The sequence below is a fragment of the Eretmochelys imbricata genome, chromosome 3, assembly GCF_965152235.1.
Source record: "Eretmochelys imbricata isolate rEreImb1 chromosome 3, rEreImb1.hap1, whole genome shotgun sequence".
NCBI classification, from domain to species: domain Eukaryota; kingdom Metazoa; phylum Chordata; order Testudines; family Cheloniidae; genus Eretmochelys; species Eretmochelys imbricata.
In genome coordinates this window covers 37,517,186-37,543,957 of record NC_135574.1, presented here as the reverse complement: position 1 = coordinate 37,543,957, position 26,772 = coordinate 37,517,186, and the positions used below count along the sequence as shown (strand labels likewise).

At 40.0% G+C, this 26,772-nt stretch overlaps 1 protein-coding gene across 1 annotated transcript in view; it reads left to right on the top strand.

Moving 5' to 3' along the window:
* Positions 1-26,772, top strand: part of SNTG2 (syntrophin gamma 2) — a 280,115-nt gene that overhangs the window by 217,052 nt on the left and 36,291 nt on the right. Inside the window, exon 14 of the mRNA XM_077811468.1 lies at positions 6,499-6,708. Coding sequence (XP_077667594.1) covers positions 6,499-6,708 — 210 coding nt within the window. The remainder of the gene's footprint in view (positions 1-6,498; positions 6,709-26,772) is intronic.

Sequence of the window (26,772 nt, the reverse complement as noted above, 5' to 3'; positions counted from 1 at the left end):
CGCCAAAGAGCATCACGTTCCTCCCACTTACACTCCCTGTCCATGATGCTCCACTCCATCACTTATGTGCCCTCTGTACTGGAGGCTGTGGGCAGGGAGGTATAGCAGCACTAGTTCTGTGCCCACTGGGGACTGCATGTGATGGGCATTCCTGGGGTGCAACCTGGAGCTGGGGTACCGCTAGGCCCTTTGGCATACCAATCTGGGCCCCCTCTCACCCTTCTGAGACTGGGATAAACTGCAATCCTCCCCAGGTCTTGCTCTCACACAGCCACTCATGAACCAACAATAGAAAAGATTCAGCCAGTTCCCCCCAGCTTTCCAACCTAGGACCCCAGAGCTGTACCATCTTGCCCTTGTCAAAAGCCTGACCCATTTAAATTTATTTATGAAACCGCCCCTCCTTCACTGTGGAGAGGACAATGCACCAGCCCTGGTTCCTGAGGAGATTTCCGTTTGCACTTCAAACAACGCACTGTTTTAAGTAAAAAATATAAAACAGATTTATTAACTACAGAAAGATAGATTTTAAGTAATTGTAAGTAATAGCATACAAATCAAAATTGGTTACCTAAAAAATAAAACAAAATCACAATCTAAGTTCTATAAACTAGACAGGATTTTAATCAAGTAGTGTCTCTCTCTGATGGTACAAACAGTCAATCAATCTTCCATGCACAGGCTCAAAATCTCTTCAGCCTGGGACCATCTCCTCAGTCCAGTCTTTGAGGTGTTTTTAGCTGTTCAGTTATGGGGAGAGTGAGGCCAAGTGATAATGTTGCTTCCCCCTTTTATAGCTTCTGCCACTTGGAGGGAACTTCAGTGTTCCAAGTAAAGTGTCCAACACAGTTAGTGGAAAAGTACAGGCACAAGATGGAATCCACTATTACATGAGCTGGTCACATGCCCTTGCGTGCTTCAATGAATCACAGCCTGGGCCATTACTCATATTCTGGCTAGAATGTTCACATGCATCACAGTGGGGTGTCAACTCCAAGCCCCCACTGCTCTGAAGGGCTCTGCTGATGCCACCCCAAATAAGTACTTTGTGTATCACCAAAGACAGAGTGCTGGAGTCCAAGCCCACCTACCCAAGCAGATACTCTCTAACCTTGTCTGTTGAAGATGGAAAGAGAAGAGCTGCTGCCACTCTTGGTAGGAGGGAGAGCCCCATGCTGCTGCCCTAGCCAGTGTGGGAAGGCGGGAGGGGTTTCCTGTCACTATCACTTCAAGTAGTGAGCAAGGCAACAATTCGGGAGTGGGGTTGAGCAGGGCCTGGAGGAGCACAGCTATGTGGGGGTATGTCTAGGGCCCTGTATTGCTTTAATGCAACTCTGTCTCCATGGTGGGTGGCTTTTGCTGCCTTTGTACCATCTGAACAGCACAGTGGTAGCAAAATAAGGCAGAGAATCTGCCCCAAAGTATTGATTCTGTCTCCTTGTCCTCTTCTCAAACACGTTCAGGCTAAAATGTTTGCATGCTTCTGATGTAGATACTCCTGGTGCCTTTTAAAAAGAGGTGTTTTCTTTCTCATCAGACTATTACCATTGCTGATTTGATGCTCAGTTCTTCTTTTACTATTCTGGCAAGGTTAATTTCAAGGACGATCTATCCTTACAGCAAATTCTATGGTTGCTTTTTCATTAAAAAAAAAGTGGGAAATAAACTATCTTAGACTCGACTCTTAATGTTCTTGACATTTTAATAAATGAATGCTTAATTGTCAGTCTTGGTGAATACATTATCTAAAACACAAAAGCTCAACTACAACACTTTAACCTCCTTTCTGTTGACACTTCAGTATAAATGATAATGATAGAAATTTAGAGCAAATTAATTAAAATGGAAAAAACCTTAATTTCTGGAAGAGATTAAAATTTCTCAGTTATAGCTTCTAAGACCCAGATTTCACTAGAGAAACTACTGTGTTAGAAAAGATTTTTTTAAAAGATTTCAGAAGCCAGTTGTAATTAGCACAGTTGTGTTGTTGTTGCAGATAGAAAGTAAGTTAGTAAATAGTTTTTAAAGTCCATTCTCAAGACATTGGATGCTTGCCTAACTTTAAATGTCCTATCTAAACCCAGAAGCTAAATGTGCCTTTGGAGACTATTTTTCTACAGGGTATGGATGCTTTTGTGTATATTTTAGTGTACACAGGTGTGGTGTCATTCAATACATACATTTACATACATACAGTCATATCACTTATGTAGTGGTGATAACCATATATTTAAATGAAATAACGTGATTTATTTAATTTAACCCACACATTTCTCTTTCCTGCATTTTTCCTATTACTGAAAATTCATACCACTGAACATCAGCATCAAATAGACATTGGTTAAAATTCAACCCACCCTGAAAATCATAGAATTATAGAAAAGTAGGGCTGGAAGGGACCTCAAGAGGTCATCCAACCTACACTGGAGGCAGGATTTAGTAAACCTAGACCATCCCTAACAGGTGTTTTTCTAATATGTTAAAAACCTTCAATGATGGGATTCCACAATTTTGTAGATAAATTGTTCCAGTGTTAAAATATCATCATAGTTAGAAACTGTTTGCTAATATCCAACCTATATCTCCCTTACTGCGTGCTAAGCTGATTACTTCTTGCCCAATCCTCAATGGATGTGAAGAACAATTGATCACCGTCCTCATTATAACAGGTTTTTTGCAGGAGTGGTGGGTGAAATTCTGTGGCCTGCGTTGTGCAGGAGGTCAGACTAGATGATCATAATGGTCCCTTCTGACCTAAATATCTATTAAAAACCCTTAACATATTTGAAGACTGTTGTCAGGTCCCATCTCAGACTTCTCTTTTCTAGACCAAATGTTTCCTTCTATCCCATTAAATGTGCAATTACACCCCCCACACTAATAAAACTTACACTGGCCTAACGCCCATGACAGACAATATTAAGTTCTGCAGCAGTTAGAAGTTTAACACCCAATATCTCATGACTCTGCAGAGCTACAACGAGGGGACCAAATTCTCAGGCACAGAAGGAGAAGACAGAGGCATATTTCTTCTCTACTCCTCTCCCTCTCCCCCAAATTTCCAATCCCGAGGAGCAGCTGGAGGTCAGTTTCAACAGCTTCAGGTCTCTGTTTCAATAGCTAGAATGGCCCCGGGGGCTGTTCCGCTCACAGAATCACTGGCGCTCTGGTTGTGCCTCCCTGTGCCTCTGACAGCCTCCAGAATGCCCACTACTCCAGGGGTTGGCAGCAGCAGGTGGCACAGAATTAACTTATGCCAGTCTTATGCTTGCTAGTGATTCTCCAACGCAAAGGAAAATCCTATCTGCCCTATTAGGGACAGCTGTCTATCCTTTTTGGACCATAAGAAAAGTACGTAGAGGATGGAGTGCAGTGCTCTTTACTATTGAAAAGGGGAAATTCCTGGTGTCCTATGAGACACACAACATTTGCTTCTATAACTGGAAGGTCCTGAGATTCCAGACTTTAAAGCTTACATTTTTATGTATACTGATGCTATTTTAGGATGTTTTGAAGTCTGATCCCAGTTATGGGGTGTGTGTGTGTGTGTGTGTTGAAGTCTGAGCCCAGTTAGTTTTTCCCCCCTACCCATATATTGCAATTTCACTAACTCATGTAGAGAGGTATCCTGATTTTCACTAGTGTCCTTTAAACCCAAATCTTGCCTTCTTGTTTTAATGTGTCTCTCCCTTTGAATTCTGTACAGTTACTCATAACTAACAAAGCTACCATTACATATGAGGGAATGCAAGTAGTAATAGTCCTGATAAAAAAAATTAAAAATCTCTAAAACATTTATACAATAGATTTTCTGTAAAATAGGAGAGATGTGAAATGGGACGTGGTTATTATTTCCATTTTGGGACTTCCCCCTGCCCAAAACTTGCTAGAACTTGGGTATTCTCCCCCACCCTAACCTGGAGTCTTGGAGGGAGGCGCAGTGGGAATAAAAAAAAAATATTTCAGCCAAGATCACCTCAGAAAAATGTGATCCTGACTGCAGACACCTGTCTACTCTTCCCATCTTCCATGTCAACAAACAGAAATAAAGAAATAGATGAGAAATCAAGAGCATTAAGATGATCTGAAACTGGTAAAGAAAATGTTATCAAATGCCATTTGGGGATTTAATTATAGAACGTCCTTATAATTTTTTTTAAAATGAAGATGGGAATTAATAGTAGCCTTCAAACCTAGTTTTGCTTTTCTCTGTATATTTATCAAACAATAACCAACTGAAGTATTTGAAAACTTCTTATAATGAAGTATTTTAGTTCACTAAAATCTTCATTGTAAGGAGATCCTGTTATTCCCTGTATTGATTGCAGGGTATCTCTTCACTCCCCCCAGTTTCAGAACAGCACGTGTTGCTCTGGAGGACCTCTGCCACACCATATTGTCATTTCTAGTATTAGCCTGTAATAAATTACTGCATTCCCATGAATTTAGCAGAATGAAACCCAATTATAAAGGAAAGAAACCTTATATAATAAGTGGTGAAACTTCACTATAAAATGAGTGTAAGTCAGCTGACATGCAGTTAAGTAATTCAGGGATTTCTCTCCATTTCACTGAAAACATAGGTGTCTGTGTAGCTGAGTTCATAATAAGCAAATTCCACTGTATATCACCTCTGAGTTCTACATGATTGAACTTAGATTGCAAAATGAAAGAAACTCATTTGATTGTTCTGGGTTTTTTTTAAGCAGTTCTATTTTTCACATCAGGGTGCAGTGTCTGCAAGGCATAATTTAAGTAAGATAGAGTTCATTTAAGTTCCAAAAAGTACTTTTATTTGTAGAGAATTTTTTGTTGTTGGATGGGGTTTTTTTTTTCAATTTGTTTTACTTTTAAAACTTTTTAAAATTGTAAGTGTACAAAATGTCTGTAACAGATAAATTGCATCAATTGGTATATAGATTAACTACGTGACCTAAAATAAGAATATAATTAGCTTAAATTTATCCCTGTTAAAAATCCACTAACTTTAATGGATTTATACCAGGTAATTATTTTCAAATCTGACTATTAGCTTAGAGGAATGCTACTATAAAGACATTTGAAAAAAATATTGTATTAAGAACATGCAAAATAAGCTCATAAATAAAAATATTTTGATTAGGTGCTTCAACCAAAAGTCCTCATTGTCTGATTTAGTCAATCAGCTGGGTTCATGTATTTGAAAGAAAAAATTTTTTCTGCAATGCTGAAACCCTTGGCAACAGGAATTGAATCTGAGTCTTTTGGTGCTTGATACAGGAGCTTGTGCTGCCTGAGCTAAAAGAGCCCCTCTCTTAGCAAGCTCATAAATTCCTATTTGACCTAGTCACCACTAGAGCGGGACAGAGTGCCACACCAAGCAGGCATGCCTTACATACTCTGCTCTCCCTGCAAGGGAAGTGCATTCTGGGCTTCAGAGGTTTCCCCCTTCAGTTCCCTCTATGGGCCACCATGTGTCATGTTGATACTCCAGCTGGGTTGCCAGCAGCAGCAATCAAATCTGGGACCTCTGGATCTTAATGCATGAACTCTATTGTCTGAGCTGAAAGGCTGAGCTCTCTCAGCCATGGCTGTAGCAGATTCATCAATCTCTAGTTGGTCTAGCCACCACTAGAGGAGGACAGAGCACCACACCAAGCAGGCATGGCTTACGTGTCAAAAATATATTAACATGGGAGGTTTGTTCACATTGTTAAGGAAAGCACGAATTCAAATGCACCCATATAAAGTAAAAGAATATATAAATACTGTTCCTTTCTAAGCAGATGCCCATGAACATCTGAAAAAAATCTTTATTCCCAACTCACTGATAATAGGTATCTCTGTCTCTCTCCAGCTTAGATTCCAGAGCTTAGATTCACTAAGTAGGATTCTGGAGCTCTCTTTGAGAAACTCGTCCAGAAATCCAGTGGCAGTCACCAGCTCTCTGTCAGAGCCTTAATTTGAAGCTTTTGATCCATTTTCACATCCTAATTCCAGTAACCATGGTACCTCTCCAGAATACTTGCTTGCACCTTCAGGAAGCCTTACGTCTCTCTGCCCAACCCCCTCCATCTCTCCCCCACCTACCTCCACATGAAAATATTAATTAATTTTAAAATATAACTATTTATTGTATTTAATAACGGATTGCATTGCTTACATTGGTATGTTGCAAACTATAGAAATACCTGGATTGGATTAGATTAGATGATAGAAAGAGAAATAGAGGTGACTTCATCTGTTTTGACCTTGTGAATGAGAGGGTCTGAGAGCAGTAGCCTTTACAAACATTAATTGATTCTCATGACACTGCACTGAGAAAGGTAAGTATTAAAATAACAGTTTTACAGATAGATAAACTGAGGCACAAAGCAGTTTAAATTGACAGTGAGTCAGTAACAGAACTGAGAACAGGCATTCTGATTCAAAGTTACTTGCTGAAGACATAAGACAATGCTGCCTTAATGATTTGTTTAGTACTAGTTGAAATATCACTTACTCAAACATGTCTTTCAGCTCTGGCTTGCTGATGATTGCTGGCTACAAGCAAACTTGTATTTAGGTATTCATCAGGACTATGAGCTTGAAGACCAGAGGCCATATTGTTTCAGTGTCATGGTTGGACATGGCCAGAGTCATTATTTTAATGTAGAGCTTGGCAGTGAGTTGGCAGCATGGGAAAAATCATTTCAAAGAGCAATTTTCTTGGAAGTTCAAAGAACAGGGGTAAGTAATACATAACTTAATTACTGCAGCCATTTTATTGCTAAAATAAGTGTAACATATAGAAAATTTTAGACATTTTAATATGTTTTTGTGATTTTTTTAAATTGATTTTCAGAAAGAAAAAGGCAACGAAAAGTACAGAAATGCAAATAACTTACAACTTTTGTACTTTTCAAATACTGCATGCTTCACTGGCTCTCCAGTATAATTATGGAACTATGCAATTTTGCAACTTGTCAAAGCAGCAAGACCAGACATACTACATAGACATAACATATTAGGGCGGGGGAAACAGTAATCAAATAGGAGAAGATTATACATGAATAGGAGGGGGAGGCAAGGAGAGGACTGCGCCGGGTGAGGGGGAAAGGGAGAGGAGAGGTTAAATGGAATGGAGGTCTGGCATTCTTTAAGCCATCTCAACATGTTTATATAGAAATGGGGTCCAAATTTCTTCAGGTTCATATAATTGCTGTCTACAGCAATAAGCTATTCTTTCTTTGGCTGCTAACTCAGACATAGTGGAATACTACTGCTCTATTCTTGGGCATAAGTAGGGCCCTACCAATTTCACGGCTATGAAAAACACATCCTGGACCATGAAATAAGCCCTTCCCCATGAAATCTGATGTCCCTTTGTTCGTAGGCATACCCCAGCAAAGGGGGCTCCCAGCTCCAGCTGGGTTGGGGAGGGACAGGACTTGTCCATCCCCTGCACAGCTGCTCTGGGTGGGGAGGGGAACCAGACCAGAACCAGCAGCTCCAGAGCCCTCCTGCAGCTGGAGGAGGCTTGTGGAGTTGGATCCGATCTTCCCTGTGCTGCTGGGTACACCCCAGCTGGGGGCTCCTAGCTGCTAGTCCAGGCAGGGCTGGGGCAGGACAGGATTTGATCTTTCCCTGCAGGGCTGCCCTTGGTCAATTTGGTAGGGCCCTAGGCATAAGCCCACAATTCCATTTTTGTAAAATCATGTACTTGGTGACTATTGCAGCTCTCAAGAACCAAAGTCTTGTGGCAGAGTTAAACCCAGTTTATAGGGCCTCATTTTTGGCTGAGGTTTGACTGTTGAAAACAGAGCAGTCTTTTTAACTCGAGTCCATCTCTTTTCACAGCTGCCTAACTATTGGACAGTCCCATAGTATGTGCATCAGGGTTCCTTCTTCTTTGTTACAGTGCTAGCTAACATCAGAAGTTAAGGCCTTCATCTTGTGCAACCTCTTTGGCGTCCCAGTAAATTTTGAATACTATCTTTTGTTGTATCAAACATAACCTGAGATCCACAAAGACATTTTTAACATTATGTAATATGCTCTGCCATTTGGATTCTTTTAAGGGCTCTGATAACTTCCCTTCCCATTCTTTCATGAACACCAAATTAATGAGATTCTTTTTCATTAGCAAAGTATACATAGTGGACATGGACCTGGGCTGTTTATGAAGCATTTCTAAGGTTCCCAGTAGTTGTGTGGCCTCTGGCAGTCCTAGGGCATCCGTACCAAACTGATACGTTAGCAAGTATCTTAGTTGTAAGTACTACCACTGCACTGAGGGTGGCAGGTTATAAGGTTGCTTCAGTGTTAGAAAATGGACAAAGCCCTCATCACTGTCTAATTGGGAAAATGACTTGCAAATCTTGGTTACCCTAGGTAGGTGATTTTGCATGATTTCAATGTTGAAATTGAAACCTCTTAGCTAAGATAGGCCAGACCCTTTATGCAAATACATCCGACAAAGTGGGTATTCACCCACAAAAGCTTATGCTCCAATACGTCTGTTAGTCTATAAGGTGCCACAGGACTCTGCCGCTTTTACAGACTCTTTAGATAGCCACCGCTGTAAGCACCTTGTTTTTCTCCCTCAGATAAAAAAAGAAATTGAGGAGACCTGCAGGGGGAATATAATTCATTAATACACATTCAGTTTCCACCCATGTGGGTATAAGGGTGCTAGCATGTTGGAATTGGTTTGATATCTGTGACATAATAAAAACATAATTGTGATTTTGTAGGTCTGGGAGCGCAGTGCCTCCATTGGTTACAGGGAGCTGGAGTTTGTTAAGTGATAATTGTGGACGTTGATCAGGGCCCTGCAGGAAGGCTCTAATAATGCTATTAATTTTTTTAAAATAAGATTTTGGGATAAAAACAGGTAGGCTCCTCGAAATCTGAAGTGGCCTAGGCAGAATAGTCATTGTTATTTTGTTAACCCTTCCTCACAGGTTCAGGGAGAGGGGATGCCACCTATTTGTCACTAATGATTTGAGAGAGTATAACATCTCAATTTATCTTCACTAGTTAATATTTCTTGAGATTTTTATACCTAGGTACACAGTTGCATTAGTTTACCTGTGGAAATTCCATGGAGAGAAAGCCCCTCTACATTTCAACTGGTAGATTTGGAGCAGTTCTAATTTTTTCCAATTCAGTTTGTAACCAGATATTGATTCAAATATTTGAATTAGTGATAAGAAGATAGTGATTGTTGCTTGTCACTTGGATATCAATTTTAGATTTTTAATAATCTCATAGTGAATACACTGAATACAGAAGCAAGTCTAATAATCATGTAAACATGGATTTATCTATGAGCACGCTCTCTGACTAGCATGTGTTGTGACAGCTCAGAGAACAGATGTTCCAACAAGAATATTATAATCAAGTTACCCTGATTGTAATAAATGGAAAATCAATACATTATCCTGTGGAGATTCTTTGAATAAACCTGGTTATGAAACTTCTATTCAGAAAGACTAAGTTCATCCTCTTGTTATACCTAATGTTTTAATTTAAAAAGAGAGCAGCTAGCCAGATTCTGCTCTCATAATACACACTCATGTGTGTGAATTGGGAGTGACTCTGTTGACATCAAAAGAGTTATGCCAGTGTAAAATGTTGTGAGTGAACCTTGCTGGATTAAATGAAAAATCTTAAACCTCAAAACTAGGAGCTCCCAGATTGTCACCACTATGTGGATGACAAAATCCATCTCAGCCTGAGTCTTTTCTCAGATATAAAGATATATTTCTCTTGAATGGGAGTTACACTGCTGTTCTGGAAGCAGAATTAGTCTCATAGTATTCATTTAATTCAGATAATCTCAGCCCCTGGTGCAAATTAGCATGGCTAATATAATATGTGCTGGTTTCCTAATGGTGGTACCCGAGCACAGTACACTCCATTATCACAAAACACACCATTTCATATCTCCAGCACATCAAAAATATACTATGCTGTGGGAGATGGTGCTGGGGAAAGGGGACGTCGCAGGGCTAAAGACGCCAAAAGAGGAATTCAGTCCTGTAAAAGCTATTGCTTTAACAAGCAAACAAATTCAGAGGTTGCTTGGGAAAAGCAAACTGGTTGCTTGGGAAAAGATGCTTTCTTCAAGCAATCTTTGAGTCTAGTTAGTTTAGATTTTTAAATCTGTACTGCATCGTTTTGCCTCTTGGGTTCACTCTGGCATGCAGCTTAGTGCTTGATAACTTTTGATGTAATATAACTGGAGGGGACTCATGCCAAAACTTGACAATCGTATATACAATATGAATATATAGTGATGGGTTATGCAAACATACTGGGTCAGAAGGGGTTAAAAGACAGAACTGGCCCCAGGTAGTCCTGCCCCTCCAGCCCTGCAGAGCACGCTACAACTGGAGAAAGGGTTGAAAAGGGAGCACCCCAGCTCTGAAGGGGGGCGGCTGACTGAGCTACCCTGAAGGCTCCTCACAATGGCACCAGATTAGTCTCCCTGAGGGAACTGGACTCATATGCTGAGCCCAGTCGGGGCTTGTGACTGGAGTCCCAAGGGGAACCAATTGAAGTCACTCAATTAGAGTTAACTGCAAAGAATGAGTCAGACAATCCCCCAAACTGGTGGATATTCCAATACTTACATTTACCAAACCAGCACAAAACAGCTTCTATAATACCTCACTGGTTACCCAGAAGCCGACAACACAGTTCCCTTAAAGTAATCCAGCCTCAGGCCTCCACCCAGATACCTCAAGTATGATGAAGATTACTGAAAATCTTATATAAAAAAGTTCTACTAATCCCAAAGGATCGGACACATTACCTCCCAGGTTAATGAATGTTCCAGATCATACCCAAATACATGTTTACAGCCAATTCTTATTAACAAAACTAAAATTTATTTAAAAAGAAAAGAGAGGGAGCATTGGTTAAAACATCAGTACACATACAGACATGAGTCAATCTTGAGATTCAGATTCATAGGAGAGATGGTGAGCTTTATAGATGCAAAGAGTTCTTTCAGAAATAGTTCATAGGTTATAGTCCAATGTTTATATTCAGGGTGGCCCAGTCAGGACTGGGATCTCAGTCCTTATGGCTTCGGCTTCCCCTGCATGAAGCCTCAAGCAGATCTGAGATAAAAAGGATTGGGACACAAACATCTTTATACAGTTTTAGGCCTTCTTGTGACAGCTTGTAGTTCTTCAGCGAGCAATAGGCACTCATGTGGACTTGGAAGTGGACCCATTTCCTAAGTATCGCCGGTAATTATTCACAGAGTCTAACATAAGGCAATTGCCTGTTTTTCTACCATTCGCAGATGGTTTGCTATATATTTCAAAGAGAGATGAACACAGCGATATCCTATGTTTACAGTTCATTTAAATGTTAAAATGTCCTTTTGATCTCTGAATTAACAGAATATAGCATAGATAGGGACTGTTTGATTACATTGTTGACCTCTACCAATATATATGTAAATATACAAAACCACAAACATTATCTCCCCATATATCTTTAAGGGTTGAATTTGAGTCATTTATCCTGCAGGATGCTTATACTTAACGCTTTCTGGTCATGTGTCACAGGGCTGATACCTGGTTTCCTTTTCATCTTATCTTGTACCAGAAGCCAAGAAAGAAAAGCAGTGGCAGGAAGTGACTCATGGAGGGTAATTCAGAGGGCACCTTCTGGGGCTAGATATTGTTGACCCTCCTAGTGCCCTGGGTCAGAGCCCAGTGGAGTAGGCAGACCCAGGTTCCCCTACCACTACCCCTACTACAGGAGTGACCCAAAACCCCTGTACACCTCACCACACCTCTGATTAAAGGAGGACTAGGATTGCAAACCCTTCCCTCTGGGAGGTGGCACTAGGTGGTGCTAACCAGTAGGCCACCTCAGGGGTGCAGTAACAATTTTTATAGCAGGGATGCTGAGAGCATTTGACCCAAATTGTATATAAAGGAATCCACTTCAAGCCAGGGGGTGCGGCAGCACCCACAGAACCCCTATTTCTAGCATCTTCGTGCCACCTAATCCACCATGGACTCTATTGCTTATAATAAAGTATATTTAAAATGGTATATACACCATTTATATATACCATAAATATATACAATAGATATTACAGAGTCAATAAAATTAATTACTGAGTCAATAATATTAACAGTTGTTCAAATATTTCATTCTAATAATAGCTTTAGTAGGTAACTCTTTGCACAATTTTTGGCTGGTAATTTTAAGTTACTCACCATTTCTGTGTGTTAATGCTGAAGACATGGTAGATTGCCATTTCCGTTCCAAACAATCTCTTCTGTCATTTTAGGTAAATATGTGTGTGTTACGATATATAAGATTATCAACCGGAAAATTTGTGCATTTGTATTACGTCCTAGACAGTGAGAGAGGGATGTTGATGTGGGAAAATATATTATACTGATAGCCTCACTTGTCCACTGCTGTTGGAAAAAAGACTGACTTACATCAGAGCAATGGGAAATTGTCTTTAAGAAGATTTGTGCTTTGTTTTATATTGAGGATTCAAGTTGATAGTTGACCTCACAGATGGGTGTGACTTAAAGTGAAAAGCTGGATAGAACCAACACTAGTGCTAGGAACAGAAGGAAACTAATGCATTTATTTTAATTTTTTTTTTTTTTTTTACATTTGTATGCACATTGATTTTTTCCTCAAAGTGTCTTGAGAGCAGGCTTGAAAAATCTTTGGGCTTTTGGGAGATGTTGAGACTACATGTGTTCACACTATAAAGTATTCTTCCCACATAATTTCTTCAAGAAATTATAGATCTTTCTGAGCTACCGCACAGTTGTCCTATCTATCAGCTGTGTGAAAAGCAGATAGTATATAACTAAAGTGGAAAAAAACAAGGAAGAATAAAACGGTTCTGTAGCTATTTTTGTAATGATACACTTCTGCTGTGCTTATTTTTGAGTCTCAAAATCTGTTGTCCTGGAAAATTTTGGAGATCGCTAAGTGAAGGGACAGTTATTCACTTTGTGTGTAACTGTCTCTCCTTTGAATTCAACAGACTGCTAGACAAAAATAGTAGAATGATGATCCTTCACCCATTCATTCTTCAAGCCAGTCTGGAGTCTCCAGCAAAGCAGTTCAATTGGCCCCTCACTGCAAGGCCCAAGATTCAGTGTGGACCCATCCCTAGGTTCCACCCTTTTCTGCATATATACACAAACTTGCCCTAAGCTAGTATTTCATGCCAATTGGGTCAGGGAATGTGGAGCAATGAGAAATATACAAGCCTTTCAGTCTCCAGAGTTCCCTCTTTTACTTCATAAAGTAAACACCTGTAAGATTAGGTGTTAGCAAGCTCTCGGCTGGGATGGTCCTCTCCTCAAAGGCAGTCACCAGCAGCAAAAATGGAGTCTGAAATTTAGTATTACATAGTAATATCGCTGGCAGTGAAGAAGGGCTGCATATTTCAGTAGCCAGCAAATCTTATGTTGGCAACTACAGGACATATCTTAGCATTAGCTTGTACACATACTTCCCTTTCCAACTTTATAAACATTTTTTTACAACTTTCTGATAGTTTTATACCTCCGATACTGAAGCCCCCTGAAAGCTCCTTCTCAATTTTTGTCAGCCATGCTTCCTCCATAGTCAGCCTAGATGTCGACTTGCCATATGCTTCTACTTGCCCTCTTTTTCATGGACTTATCTGGAGAAATGCACCTTTCAGAACCTTAATTCCCAACACTCTCAGGCTCGGCACAGAAAATGTACAGATTCTTCAGCAAGACTCAGAAGTGTTGTATTATAAACCAGTAAAACAATACTCCAGGTGCCGTTTCGTGCAACCTGATCTTTACAATAAATACATCCATATTTCAGTTATTTTTTGGCAATTGTATTCTCACAGAAATATTTTGAATAAAGCCATGGAAGTCAAAATGGCAGTTTGTGAAAAATTACTTTCTGATCTATTGTGTGTTAACTTTTAAGACAAGCATTCCAAGACATGTTCATGTAGAATTCTGAACCCTTTCAGTCATATTTCTGATTAATTACTTACTCCAGCTGAGCTAATTCATTCCATTAAGCTCCAGGATAGCTTCTTGTTTTAAGAGCAGAACTGTAAAGCGTTTATAATGCCGAGAACAAAGGTTACTGGGAAGCTTCTCTTTTCATTTCACATGAAATATTATGGTGGTGCGGAGGAAATCTTAATGTAATTGGGATATTTGTAAAATGCTTTGGAAACTGGAGAAGATAACAATATATGCTTCTTAAAAATCTCTTCTGGCAGTGGTAGCCATGCTAAGGATAGCAGGAATACAAGTGGTATGTTGCTAATTTCTTTTTAAAAGACGGACACAAAATTAGACTGTCAGAAGGCCATGTTCAAAAGGTGCATATGACAGCAGAGAGAGGAAGGAGCCAGGCACTGTGGGATCCAGTGAACTCAAAGAAAAACAACCACTGTCCTATAACCATAACCAAGGAGAGGAGGAAACAGCCCTTGGCAAGAGAACATAATTGTACTTTGCTGAAATTGTAAGTATCAATAGTAGAGTGCGGGGTAATTTGGCCAGGTGGGGTATTAGTCCTTTCAGACCTATCTCTCAATAGGGCCATTTTCACCTGGAGTTTCTTGAAATACCTATCACTTGTAATCCAAAGATAAAAAATTTGCTCTTCAGAACTATTTTCAGGAGCCACAGGGGTAAGTCATCCTTGACATAGAAGAATTAACATTATCCAAGCAGAGGGATGGGGTGAACTCCAGTCAGAATTTTAACAAGGGACTCAGTGAACCCTCATGAGTTTCCCTTAAGCACATATCTATGGAATATTCATACATGGAGTTTTGAGTTTGTCAAATCCCTCTCTGATTTAATTACAAGACTGTTAATGAGCAAAGCTCAAATTAATAAATCACAGTGTCTTTATGGTTTCTTTATTGGTCAAGGAAGAGCAATACTGGGCCCATAATGAACACAAAATGTTCAAATTTGGCTTTGTATCTAAATTTGATGCTGTTTCTAGACCTCCTTACTGTTTCTTGATCCTCTAGGATGGAATACCAGCACTCCCTAGTCTCTCTATCTGTACTCCTGTCTTACGTTTCCCCTCCTCCCTCTGCCTTGTTCACAGAGAATTATCTGGTTGTCAGCTGAGTGTAGGATAGGATGACTGAATGTTTTGTGACCTGCACAGAAGTCTTTGAATATCACGACAGAATTGCATTTTTGCATCTCTCTATCTAGTAACATCAAGAGAGAACAGAGGGAGATATATCCATGATATGGGGGGTATGGGAGTGTATCTCAGTGAATGGGTGGAAACCACCAATTTGTGAGACAGTGGCAAGGACAATTCAACCAAAAGGAGGTTGCCCTTGAATTGGAATTGGTTAGGATTATGATTTGCACTTGCTGTTTGATGCTAACAGAAGGATAAAAAAAAGTTCAGAAGCCCATGAATATTGGGGTTCCACAGTGAGGGAGTTATCTTACAGAAAGGATACTTTGAAAGAATGTCTGGGCAAAAGCCTTCGATTAGCATGTACATGAGAATCCCTGAAGTCAGTGTAAGGAATAGGAAGAGAAAATATTCTCTCTCTCAGTTGTCTAGAGGCTTGGTGTTCAACAATTTCAAACACAAAAATTTAGTATTAAATGCCAAATCCAAGTCTTTTACTTCCTGCTTCTAGTTGTGTAGGAAATTCTGCAAGAACCAGTAGGTGTATATGCACATGGTGAGAGAAATTATGGAGGAGTGAGGGTGAGAAATTAACTTTTTAGAACTTCAGAAACGTTTGGTTTGTATGCAAGATGAAATGTAGGACTCCAAACATTCTGTTTTATGTAGACACATTCTCCCAGGCTGGCTTCCTCCAAAAAATATCTCGGCTACATCAGCAAATACTTGTTCTGTACTTTTACAATAATGTAATAGAGTTGATTCTTGAAAATACAATATAAATATTATATCCAATAAGAGCTGTAGCAAAAAGTCATGAAGCAAATGAAACTGCTCCCTGCAGTACTGATGCTGTTGGATAACTTCATTTCATAAATAGTTTATATTGTTTGGTCAAAAAATGTTATTTGCTATAAGTTACTACATACAGTAAGTTAGGTCTGATGTTGGGCTCTAGCTGAGAGCATGTAGAAAGCTTGATTAAGGCTGTCACATTTTTAGCCATTCTCTGTTGTATTTTTATTAATGATGATATAGTGTCCAAATGGTAGAAGCTCCGAGACAATTTTTGTCTCTTTGATGTTATAGCTCAACAGGTTGGCAGTTGTCACATAATCCTATGAGTCAGAAGATCAGACGAATTAACCTTGCCAGTCAGCCTGAGAATGGTGGTTAATTTGTTGACCTCAGTATTTTTGTGTAGTGTATCAAGTTGAGGGAGGGGAAATATCTCACCTGTAAAAAGCATGTTCCAGCATTTTCCAACATGAAAAAAAAGGAAATTCTTTTCCTATTATTGATATATATTGCAAATTATGAACACAAAGTTTTTCAACAATAGTATATTTAATAATTTGTGGTATTTCACTTCACCTATGTAAATAATGAATAGAGGTGTGCAACTAATAAATAATGAATAATATACAAATATGATGAATTCAACATCTCTTTCTTCTGATGGAATGAATACCTGTTTGCATAACTCTATTTCCTTCTGTGTATTTATCTGTTGTTTATTCAATGAATTTTTGCACACATTTTTAGTCTATGGATTAACAGCAAAGAGTTTTCTGCAGGAGTATTCAATTCTTGACATTCAACATTTGAACCGGATTGGGTAGCTATGATTGGTTACATAAATTACATACTAATTGTGTCTGTTGACAGTGTTGACAGTGACTATGTATTTTATACCCAATGGAACAGCTTGAAAAGGATTGAGAGATACCCACCCCAGAACACTTAGGTTCAAGTCCCTGATTCAAATCAGACAGAGTGGGTATTTGAACCTGCCTCTCCCACATTACACATGAGTGCTCTAACCACTGGGATACTGGGTATAAGACCCTCCTCCTCCTCTTTTGTGTGGATTAGGTGTGTTCTGGGAACACAGACTGGCTCAAGCCCAACAGGTAAATGCTTAGTTTATGAATCTCACTGGGATTTAGGTGCTGAACAGCTCTGTGGTGTCAGGATTTAGGCAGCTTTACACATGCCCACTGGCAGAAATTTAGGTACTGAGGGACTTTTGGCAATAGCTAAGTGTGGTTTTGTGAATGCCAGTGGTGCCTACAGATTAGATTTGAGGATTTAAGTGTCTAACTGCCCCTTTAGTCACCTAAGTCCCCCTTGTGAATCTAGCCCTAAGTACCTACATGAGAAACAGAAATTTGATAATTGAGGGCTCCTTAATCTAGCCAACAAAGATACAACAATATACAATGGTTGGAAGCAGAAGCCGGAGATTTTACAGTAGAAATAAGGCACACATTTTTAAAAGTTTGTGTTATCAACCATTGGAACTATTTACCAAGTGTTAGTGGATTCTCTATCACTTGCCTTTTTAAAATCAAAATTGGATTATTTTTCTATAAAATATTCTCTAGTTCAAACAGAAATTAATTCAGGGAAGACCTGTGGCCCATGTCATGCAGGAGGGCTGACTAGATTATCATAGTGGTCCCTTTTGGTTTTACAATCTATGAATCAATTGTACTCCAATCCTTGTACGGAAGAAATCAACTAAGAAAATGAGTAAAAATAGGGTTAACAATACTTGATTTACAGATGTATTGTGAAGTTTAATGAATATCTTTAAAATGCAAGTTATGTATAGTTGGACAAAATGTGCTATAAAGTTGCCAAGTATTATCATTATCTTTATATTTGAAGCAGTTTTACGTGAAGCAGAATTATGCATAGAACTCCTCTTAGTAACAGGAAGAGCATCGTAAACTACTTTGAAAATTTACTCAATACACTCCATTGAAAAACAAACCAAAAACCTACTATAAATTCAGGTGAGATATTAAATAGCAATTAGATTAGGTTAGATTTATAGGGTCATTAAAAGATAATTATCAGTTTGTTACCAGAAGCACCAGTTTAATTACACAATTAAATTTTAGATTGTTTTCATTATATATAGAAATCTTACAATAATTCCACTTTACCTGGTCATTTTTAGATATTTCATTGAAGCCTGATTCATTTTGAATCTAGTGCAAAGAACAGCAGAAAAACCTTGAGGACCCTATGGATTAATTGTAAATATGTTTGCAAAAACTTTGAATAATTCAGATAGTAATATGCTGTGCTAAATTATAAGCATCAGGTTATGTACCTCTTTACATTGTAAACAGGACTAGAAGATCTTAATATGAAAAGGATATTAAACAAATGATGAAATATTACTAAATGTGATATAATTTAGCTGTGCATATATACATTTTATTCTTTTCATGTAAAATAGAAAACAAGTTGACATTTAACACATTATTCACAATGCAACACACTAATGTGCTGTGGAAGGACAGTAACAGTGCTAATAAAACCAGAATACAATCCTATGAGTATTAGCAAATTATTTAAATCCTAGGTGGTTCAAATCAGAACCATAAATCCAAACACCTCTGAACTTTGGAAATATTTGGCTCGAGATCTGAATCTTTTGGCCTGCACCTATTTTTATTATTATGTTATGGGAGAGTTCTGTAGAATTGACTAGGAATGAAACTAATCAGATTCTAGAAGTTATTCACATTGCATACATAGAGAATTTTATCCCTGCTATAATGTAAAATTCTGTTGTCTGTCTGATTTAAAATCTCTAAAGAAGGTTGTCATTCTGTATTATATTTTCTAGGAATGTTCCATCTGAAAAAGCCAAGCACCTTTGAAGTCTGGTAAAACACAGATTAGAATTCAGTGGCGTGCCTGAGAACCATCTTTTTTAAAGATCTATACTTCCCTTTTCCCCAGAAATTTAGTAAAGGCATCATTCCATATAATGAGCAGATCAGTCTCACACTGATATTTCCCATCTGAGTCTTCAGACATTTGCCCTATGCATATTCTCTCAGCTCTGTTTTCTTGCATTCTCTTAGGCAGTGAGAATTACTTGGCTACAAAAATCCAAATAATAGTGATTCAGCTAAATACAGAGCTGGTAAATCCACATGTATGTGTGTTCCGTTTGTTGCAATCATATGGAATGCTGTTGCATTATGTGAGGGCCAGTCTGTCTTTGGGTTGTACCAGAACAAAGTTTTTGAAAGGCCCACATAGTCTGACTTCCTCTCCTGTTAAACTGGCAACTCAGCAGCTGAGGTGAAATCCTGGTACTATTGAAATCAATGCAAAGCTCCCATTGACTTCAGTGGGCCTCGGTTTCACCCTTAATGCTTTCTGCTGTTGCTAATTCCTGGATAAAGACAGGTAAATAATAGTGTGTCTGTCTCACATGCTACTTCATAAAACAGCTGAAAATATCATGATGTGATCCAATCCAGATACATCTAAAACAGGCCAGATCTTCAGCTGGTGTAAATCAATACAGTTCCAATGACTAGAGTGATGTTACACTGATTTGTACCATCTTGGAATGTGCTCCACACAGAGAGGGGAGACCGGGGTTCAAGTCCCTGCTTCAATGAATATTTCATTATTTCATGCAAAATGGAACAAACTTTTAAAAAGCATTTCTTTAATGATATCCAGTCATCCTGAACAGAGGCACCATGGCCAGGACTTTGGAAAAGATATTTTGCACTTCTATGACACTCTGGTACTCAGACTGATGGATTGCCAAATTTTTTAAGTGAAGGCGCTGTATACTTGCATATAGACATAGATTTAATTGACCCTATTGCAAAAATCCTTGATATAGAGGGAGTCCTGGGCCCAATAATCACATCTAAATCAAAATGCTATCCACCTGCAGCAACAGGTGGGCGAAATTGATGGGGCTGGTAGTGAAAGGGGGACAGTCCCAGTAGCAAGGATGGCAGACATTTGCCAAGGGACAATAGTAGCTCCTCCCCTGGGAGACTCTGGCACCCATTGGCCAGCTGGGAGAGAGGGGGTGCTGAATGGCCATATTCCCCAGTTCCCAGGGTTTAGCTCAGTGCAGGGGCCATATGGAGCCTCCACCCACCCTACCCACCTGAACTAGGAATGGGCATCCAACCTGACAGATGCCACGGGTCTGGCTGATCGCCTGTTTAGGAGGTCAGGAAGGATTTTTTTCTCCAGTGTGCCAACTGGCAGAGAATCAGGGAGCTTTTTGCCTTCCTCACAGCACCTTCAAGCCACAGTGGGTTAAGTAGGAACATGCATAGTACATAACTGGGGTGGTGGTGTTTATTTGTTGCAACTTGTAGCCAGTTTCCAGTGCAGTTAAGAGAAGAAAATGAACATTTCCCAGATTAAAAGACCTGTGATTTGGGGGATGGTCCTTGGGCTAATGTGATAGGGTGAGACCTTATGGCCTTTGTGGGCCAACGTCAAACCTTGTGTCCATCACAGGTCTAAGTCCCCACCCTATTGTGTTTCCCCCCCCCCCAGCAGGTGGAGGGTACTAGGAAGCAGAGAGCGCTGAGTCCTGAGGGGTAGGCTGACAAGTACCACCTACGTTTATGGGGTGTGTGGTAAGGAGCCCTCTAATCCTGGTGCCAGTTAATGGGTTATGTGGTAAGGAGCCCTGTAACTCCCTCACTAGAACAAATTAAATGCCTGGTATAGGACAGTATAGGTGATGAGTGGGTAGCCTTGTGTTCAAGTTTAATAAAAGTTGTGGCCTGCCATTTAATTCCATGCATGTGTCTGTCCTCACTTTGCCGCTGCATCCACGTCAATTACAGGGATATTGAAATCTGAACAACTCCTTTCTGCTATGTGTATTGCACTTTAGAACAAGGTTGCTTTTAATGTATAATGTCTTAAAGCTCATGTATCTTTTAATTTTTCTCTTAACAGCATTTTTCCAGGTTGGACTTAGGCATTGCATGGCATTGAGCATCACAGCGTTTAACTTTTAGGCATCTAGAAAAATCACAAGAACAACAGTGCAATTCAAAAAAGCTTAGGCTCCCTATACAATTAATAGGGAGAGAGAGGCGCCTTACAATGTAATCCACAGAAGCCAGCACACTAGGTGGGGACCCACGTAAGCTATCGAGTGGGAGATGCCAAGGAGAAGGGGTTGGGGGGTGTTAAGCCCCTCCCCTCTCTGAGATAGCTGCCCTATCTCTGCTAGTGATCCACAAATGGGAAGCAGCCACTGGGAGTCAAGCAGCTTAGATGCCTAAGCTGCTTCTTGAAATGAGTTTGATTCCTGTCTCACTAAACACAAAACAGGGGATGCTCACCTTATAACTTTTAGTCTCGTGCTTAGAGCACGTGCTTGGGGTGTGGGAGACCCAAGTTCAATTCCCATCCCCCTTTGGCAGAGAGGGAGAAAGGATTTGAAGAAGGGTCTCCCACCATTCAGGAGAGCGCTCTAACCACTGAGCTGTAGGATAGTCTGATATGGGGCTCTCTCACTCTCTCGTTTAAGCTGTTCAACTGTGGATAAATACTGAAATAGATGTGGGGAGGGGGGTCAGGAAATGAATCTGTTGTCGTGTGGTTAGGGCACCCACCTGGTTTAAGTGGGTTGCATCTGTGGAATGGAGAAAGAAAAGTATATTTATTAATAATGTCCTTAATGTACTGTTTATTAATACCACGTGTTGCCTTTCAATCTAGTTATCCTTTTTAATAGATTTTTTAAAACATTATGTCACATCTATGATTAGCAAGGAGTCAGACTTATTCAAAATGCATTATATGAAAAATAGAAATGTTGACATAAGAAAAATTCCAAAGGATGCATTAAAAGTCAAAAATACATGTATTTTGTATTCTAGCCCTTGTAAGCTTCAAGCTAGACAAAAAAGCATCTCTTTGGGGCTTTTATATGGAAACATATTACTGAGCAAGATTCTACAGTCTCTATAAATCTAAGGCCTTTAGTTCTAGATCCCTCCCACAATATTATACCAAGTGTGCTGTAATATTTCTTTGTCCCTTATATCGAATGTATACTCTTCTCTTCATAGAATCATAGAATCATAGAATATCAGGGTTGGAAGGGACCCCTGAAGGTCATCTAGTCCAACCCCCTGCTCGAAGCAGGACCAATTCCCAGTTAAATGATCCCAGCCAGGGCTTTGTCAAGCCTGACCTTAAAAACCTCTAAGGAAGGAGATTCTACCACCTCCCTAGGTAACGCATTCCAGTGTTTCACCACCCTCTTAGTGAAAAAGTTTTTCCTAATATCCAATCTAAACCTCCCCCACTGAAACTTGAGACCATTACTCCTCGTTCTGTTATCTGCTACCATTGAGAACAGTCTAGAGCCATCCTCTTTGGAACCCCCTTTCAGGTAGTTGAAAGCAGCTATCAAATCCCCCCTCATTCTTCTCTTCTGCAGGCTAAACAATCCCAGCTCCCTCAGCCTCTCCTCATAAGTCATGTGTTCTAGACCCCTAATCATTTTTGTTGCCCTTCGCTGGACTCTCTCCAATTTATCCACATCCTTCTTGTAGTGTGGGGCCCAAAACTGGACACAGTACTCCAGATGAGGCCTCACCAATGTCGAATAGAGGGGAACGATCACGTCCCTCGATCTGCTCGCTATGCCCCTACTTATACATCCCAAAATACCATTGGCCTTCTTGGCAACAAGGGCACACTGCTGACTCATATCCAGCTTCTCGTCCACTGTCACCCCTAGGTCCTTTTCCGCAGAACTGCTGCCTAGCCATTCGGTCCCTAATCTGTAGCGGTGCATTGGATTCTTCCGTCATAAGTGCAGGACCCTGCACTTATCCTTATTGAACCTCATCAGATTTCTTTTGGCCCAATCCTTCAATTTGTCTAGGTCCTTCTGTATCCTATCCCTCCCCTCCAGCGTATCTACCACTCCTCCCAGTTTAGTATCGTCCGCAAATTTGCTGAGAGTGCAATCCACACCATCCTCCAGATCATTTATGAAGATATTGAACAAAACCGGCCCCAGGACCGACCCTTGGGGCACTCCACTTGATACCGGCTGCCAACTAGACATGGAGCCATTGATCACTACCCGTTGAGCCCGACAATCTAGCCAGCTTTCTACCCACCTTATAGTGCATTCATCCAGCCCATACTTCCTTAACTTGCTGACAAGAATACTGTGGGAGACCGTGTCAAAAGCTTTGCTAAAGTCAAGAAACAATACATCCACTGCTTTCCCTTCATCCACAGAACCAGTAATCTCATCATAAAAGGCGATTAGATTAGTCAGGCATGACCTTCCCTTGGTGAATCCATGCTGGCTGTTCCTGATCACTTTCCTCTCATGCAAGTGCATCAGGATTGATTCTTTGAGGACCTGCTCCATGATTTTTCCAGGGACTGAGGTGAGGCTGACTGGCCTGTAGTTCCCAGGATCCTCCTTCTTCCCCTTTTTAAAGATTGGCACTACATTAGCCTTTTTCCAGTCATCCGGGACTTCCCCGGTTCGCCACGAGTTTTCAAAGATAATGGCCAATGGCTCTGCAATCACAGCCGCCAATTCCTTCAGCACTCTCGGATGCAACTCGTCCGGCCCCATGGACTTGTGCACGTCCAGCTTTTCTAAATAGTCCCTAACCACCTCTATCTCCACAGAGGGCTGCCTCCTCCTTCTCAGAGTTGTTATATTCTAAGTATGGGGTCTTCAAACACAGTATTGGCCTGTCATAAATATAAAGGGAAGGCTAACCACCTTTAAATCCCTCCTGGTGAGAGGAAAAACCCTTTCACCGTTAAAGGGTTAAGAAGCTAAAGATAACCTCACTGGCACCTGACCAAAATGACCAATGAGGAGACAAGATACTTTCAAACCTGGAGGATGGGGGGAACAAAGGGTTCTCTCTTTCTGTGTGTTGCTTTAGCCGGGACCAGAGCAGGAATGGAGGTCAGAACTCCTGTAAAGGGTTAATTAGCAGTTTAGTTAGATATTTGGGGGGAGGGATAGCTCAGTGGTTTGAGCATTGGCCTGCTAAACCCAGGGTTGTGAGTTCAATCCTTGAGGGGGCCATTTAGGGATCTGGGGCAAAAATTGGGGATTGGTCCTGCTTTGAGCAGGGGGTTGGACTAGATGACCTCCTGAGGTCCCTTCCAACCCTGATAGTCTATGATTCTATGTGTTAGATTCTGTTTTATTTAAATGGCTGATAAAATAAGTTGTGCTGAATGGAATGTATATTCCTGTTTTTGTGTCTTTTTGTAACTTAAGGTTTTACCCAGAGGGATTTTCTATGTTTTGAATCTGATTACCCTGTAAGGTATTTATCATCAGTAAATTTACCACCAGAGGTGATTCTTTTACTTTTTCTTCAATTAAAATTCTTCTTTTAAGAACCTGATTGCTTTTTCCTTGTTCTTAAGATCCAATGGTTTGGGTCTGTGTTCAACTATGCAAATTGGTGAGGATTTTTATCAAGCCTTTCCCAGGAAAGGGGGTGTAGGGCTTGGGGGATTTTGGGGGGAAATACGTTTCCAAGTGGGCTCTTTCTCGGTTATATTTGTTAGACGCTTGGTGGTGGCAGCAATAAAGTCCAAGGACAAAAGGAAAAATAGTTTGTACATTGGGGAAGTTTTAACCTAAGCTGGTACAAATAAGCTTAGGGGTTTTTTCATGCAGGTCCTCACATCTGTACCCTAGAGTTCAGAGTGGGGAAGAAACCTTGACATGGCCTAACTCTGTTCCTCAGTAAACAGGAGTTTTACTATTGCACTCCCCTCAGCCTTGAATGCAGGGGCTTTTTGTCTGGCCAGTGGGAAGAAAAAGGGTTATCCCTCCTTTAAGCCTCCCCCCATCCTTTCGGGTCATCACCTGAGTCAGAATTGGACTGGCCCATGGTCACCTTGGAAAGGAAAGATAGGGAACACATGTCCAAGTGGGGAGTGAATATATTTATCACTGATGTTTGGGAGGGAATAATTAACTGTTTGAGGGCAGAGAGGAGGCAGCACAAATAATTGCTGCTGTTGCCTTGTGGCAGATGTCCAGTACCGGAAGAGGACTTAAGGGAAGGTGGCCCCTAAGAAAGATGACAAAGCGGGGCTGGGGTTCCTACATCTGGTACAACAGAAAGACAGCTCTCCTTTCATGCCCCCCTCTTAGTCCTCATATCAGGGGAGGGTGTTAAGGCCTCCACAAGGGGTAATATCAGGGTGGGGGGCTGATGGCAGTCCTTCCCAGGTAGGTGGAAAAGATTAAGGAAAGAACAGATCTGCACTGTACGATTTATTGGCAGGTATTTCCCAGATGAATTGATAAAGTTGCATTCTAATTTGCCCACATCCTTTGCATCTTGTCTTTCTTCTTGTATGGCTGGGATAATAATTCCAGTGGGAGCAGAGTTTGGTGAGGCCTGAATGCTTTGGAAAACCCTGCCGCGTGTGTATTCTGGCAAACAAATGAACAAAATAAGAAAATAACATTTTTATATGTTCTCTTTATTTAAGTATTTTCAGCTGCAAAAACCTTTCAGTGCCCTATTAGCGATAAGACTCTGTGGCCAAAACCTTCTTCCAGTTCTACCGAATTGGTCCTTACCGTTGGCACAGAACACTCACTTGGCTACTGTACTAGCAATGCTTGTCAGCTCTTCCTCCCATTTTTTCTGTACTTCAGATGAGCTTGCTTTAAAAATAAGAATAATAAAAATAATTTATTAAGTGTGATGTGAAACTGGTATAAATGTCTCACTGATTGGGACATATATAAGTGTCAGTGTTACTCTATACAAATATCCTCCGTTCAAACTATCGGCCTTGACCTTGTGATTAGATTTGGGATAAGTAATTAATTTCTCTGAAATAAAATTATAATTTATGCAAGTTAAGCGATATTGTTAGTACCCAATTTAGCAGAGAATGGCACACAAGTCGCTTTACACCTGCATGTAGTCCCATTGAGTTCTACCTTATTCCTTACATTCATAAAGTTCTTCACTTGCTCAGTTCTTTGCTGAATTAGGGCCTTTGCTAAATTGTTGTATCTATTTCATTAACTTATTTCACTTCAGCCCTTCCGTTACCTGTACTATTGTGGGAAAGCATACATCTGCTAGGCTTGTATAAGAGATATTTTTCAAGAGAAGGTTCTGAATGTTCCATTTAAAATCTTCAATTCCTCTTTTATTTTAACGTTGCGGATAAAGTCCATTTTGGGGGATTTTTAAGAAGTGCCAGACAAACTGCAATGTTTGCCAGTGACTTTAATAGCAGTACTTTTTGGCCCTCGGTTAATGTTTGCTCGATGTTTCAGAACTGTAAAGTGCTAAATGTTGTTCTTTGTGGCTTGCAAGGCTCACTAATTTTTATAGGACATAAATCACCAGAATAAGTTTATAATGGCCATTTTCCTATGTATCAAGGAGATACTTTTTTTAATTGAGCAAATAAAAATTGTGTTGTCATGAAGTCTTTGTTTGCTTGTTTTTCAGTGATTGTGCATTTAGTGATTGTCTCGTGAAAAAATATGCTTCATACAAATAATGTTAAGCACAAACAATTAAAATTAAGATTTTTAGCACTATACATGTCTATTAAAAAGAAAAAACTAGATTTGTATGCAACATTGCTATTTTTGGTAGCAGTGCATCAATTCTTGCTGTTATTTTTCATTAATTGTTATATAGTGCTGTAAATATGTATGGACTTGTGCAAAAGATGAATATACTGAAAATTAGAGTCCAAAAATATTTGTGATGTACAAGCAAAATCCAGTTCAATACAGAAATACAAAAAACTTTGTATAGAGTTGCTTGTGAATTT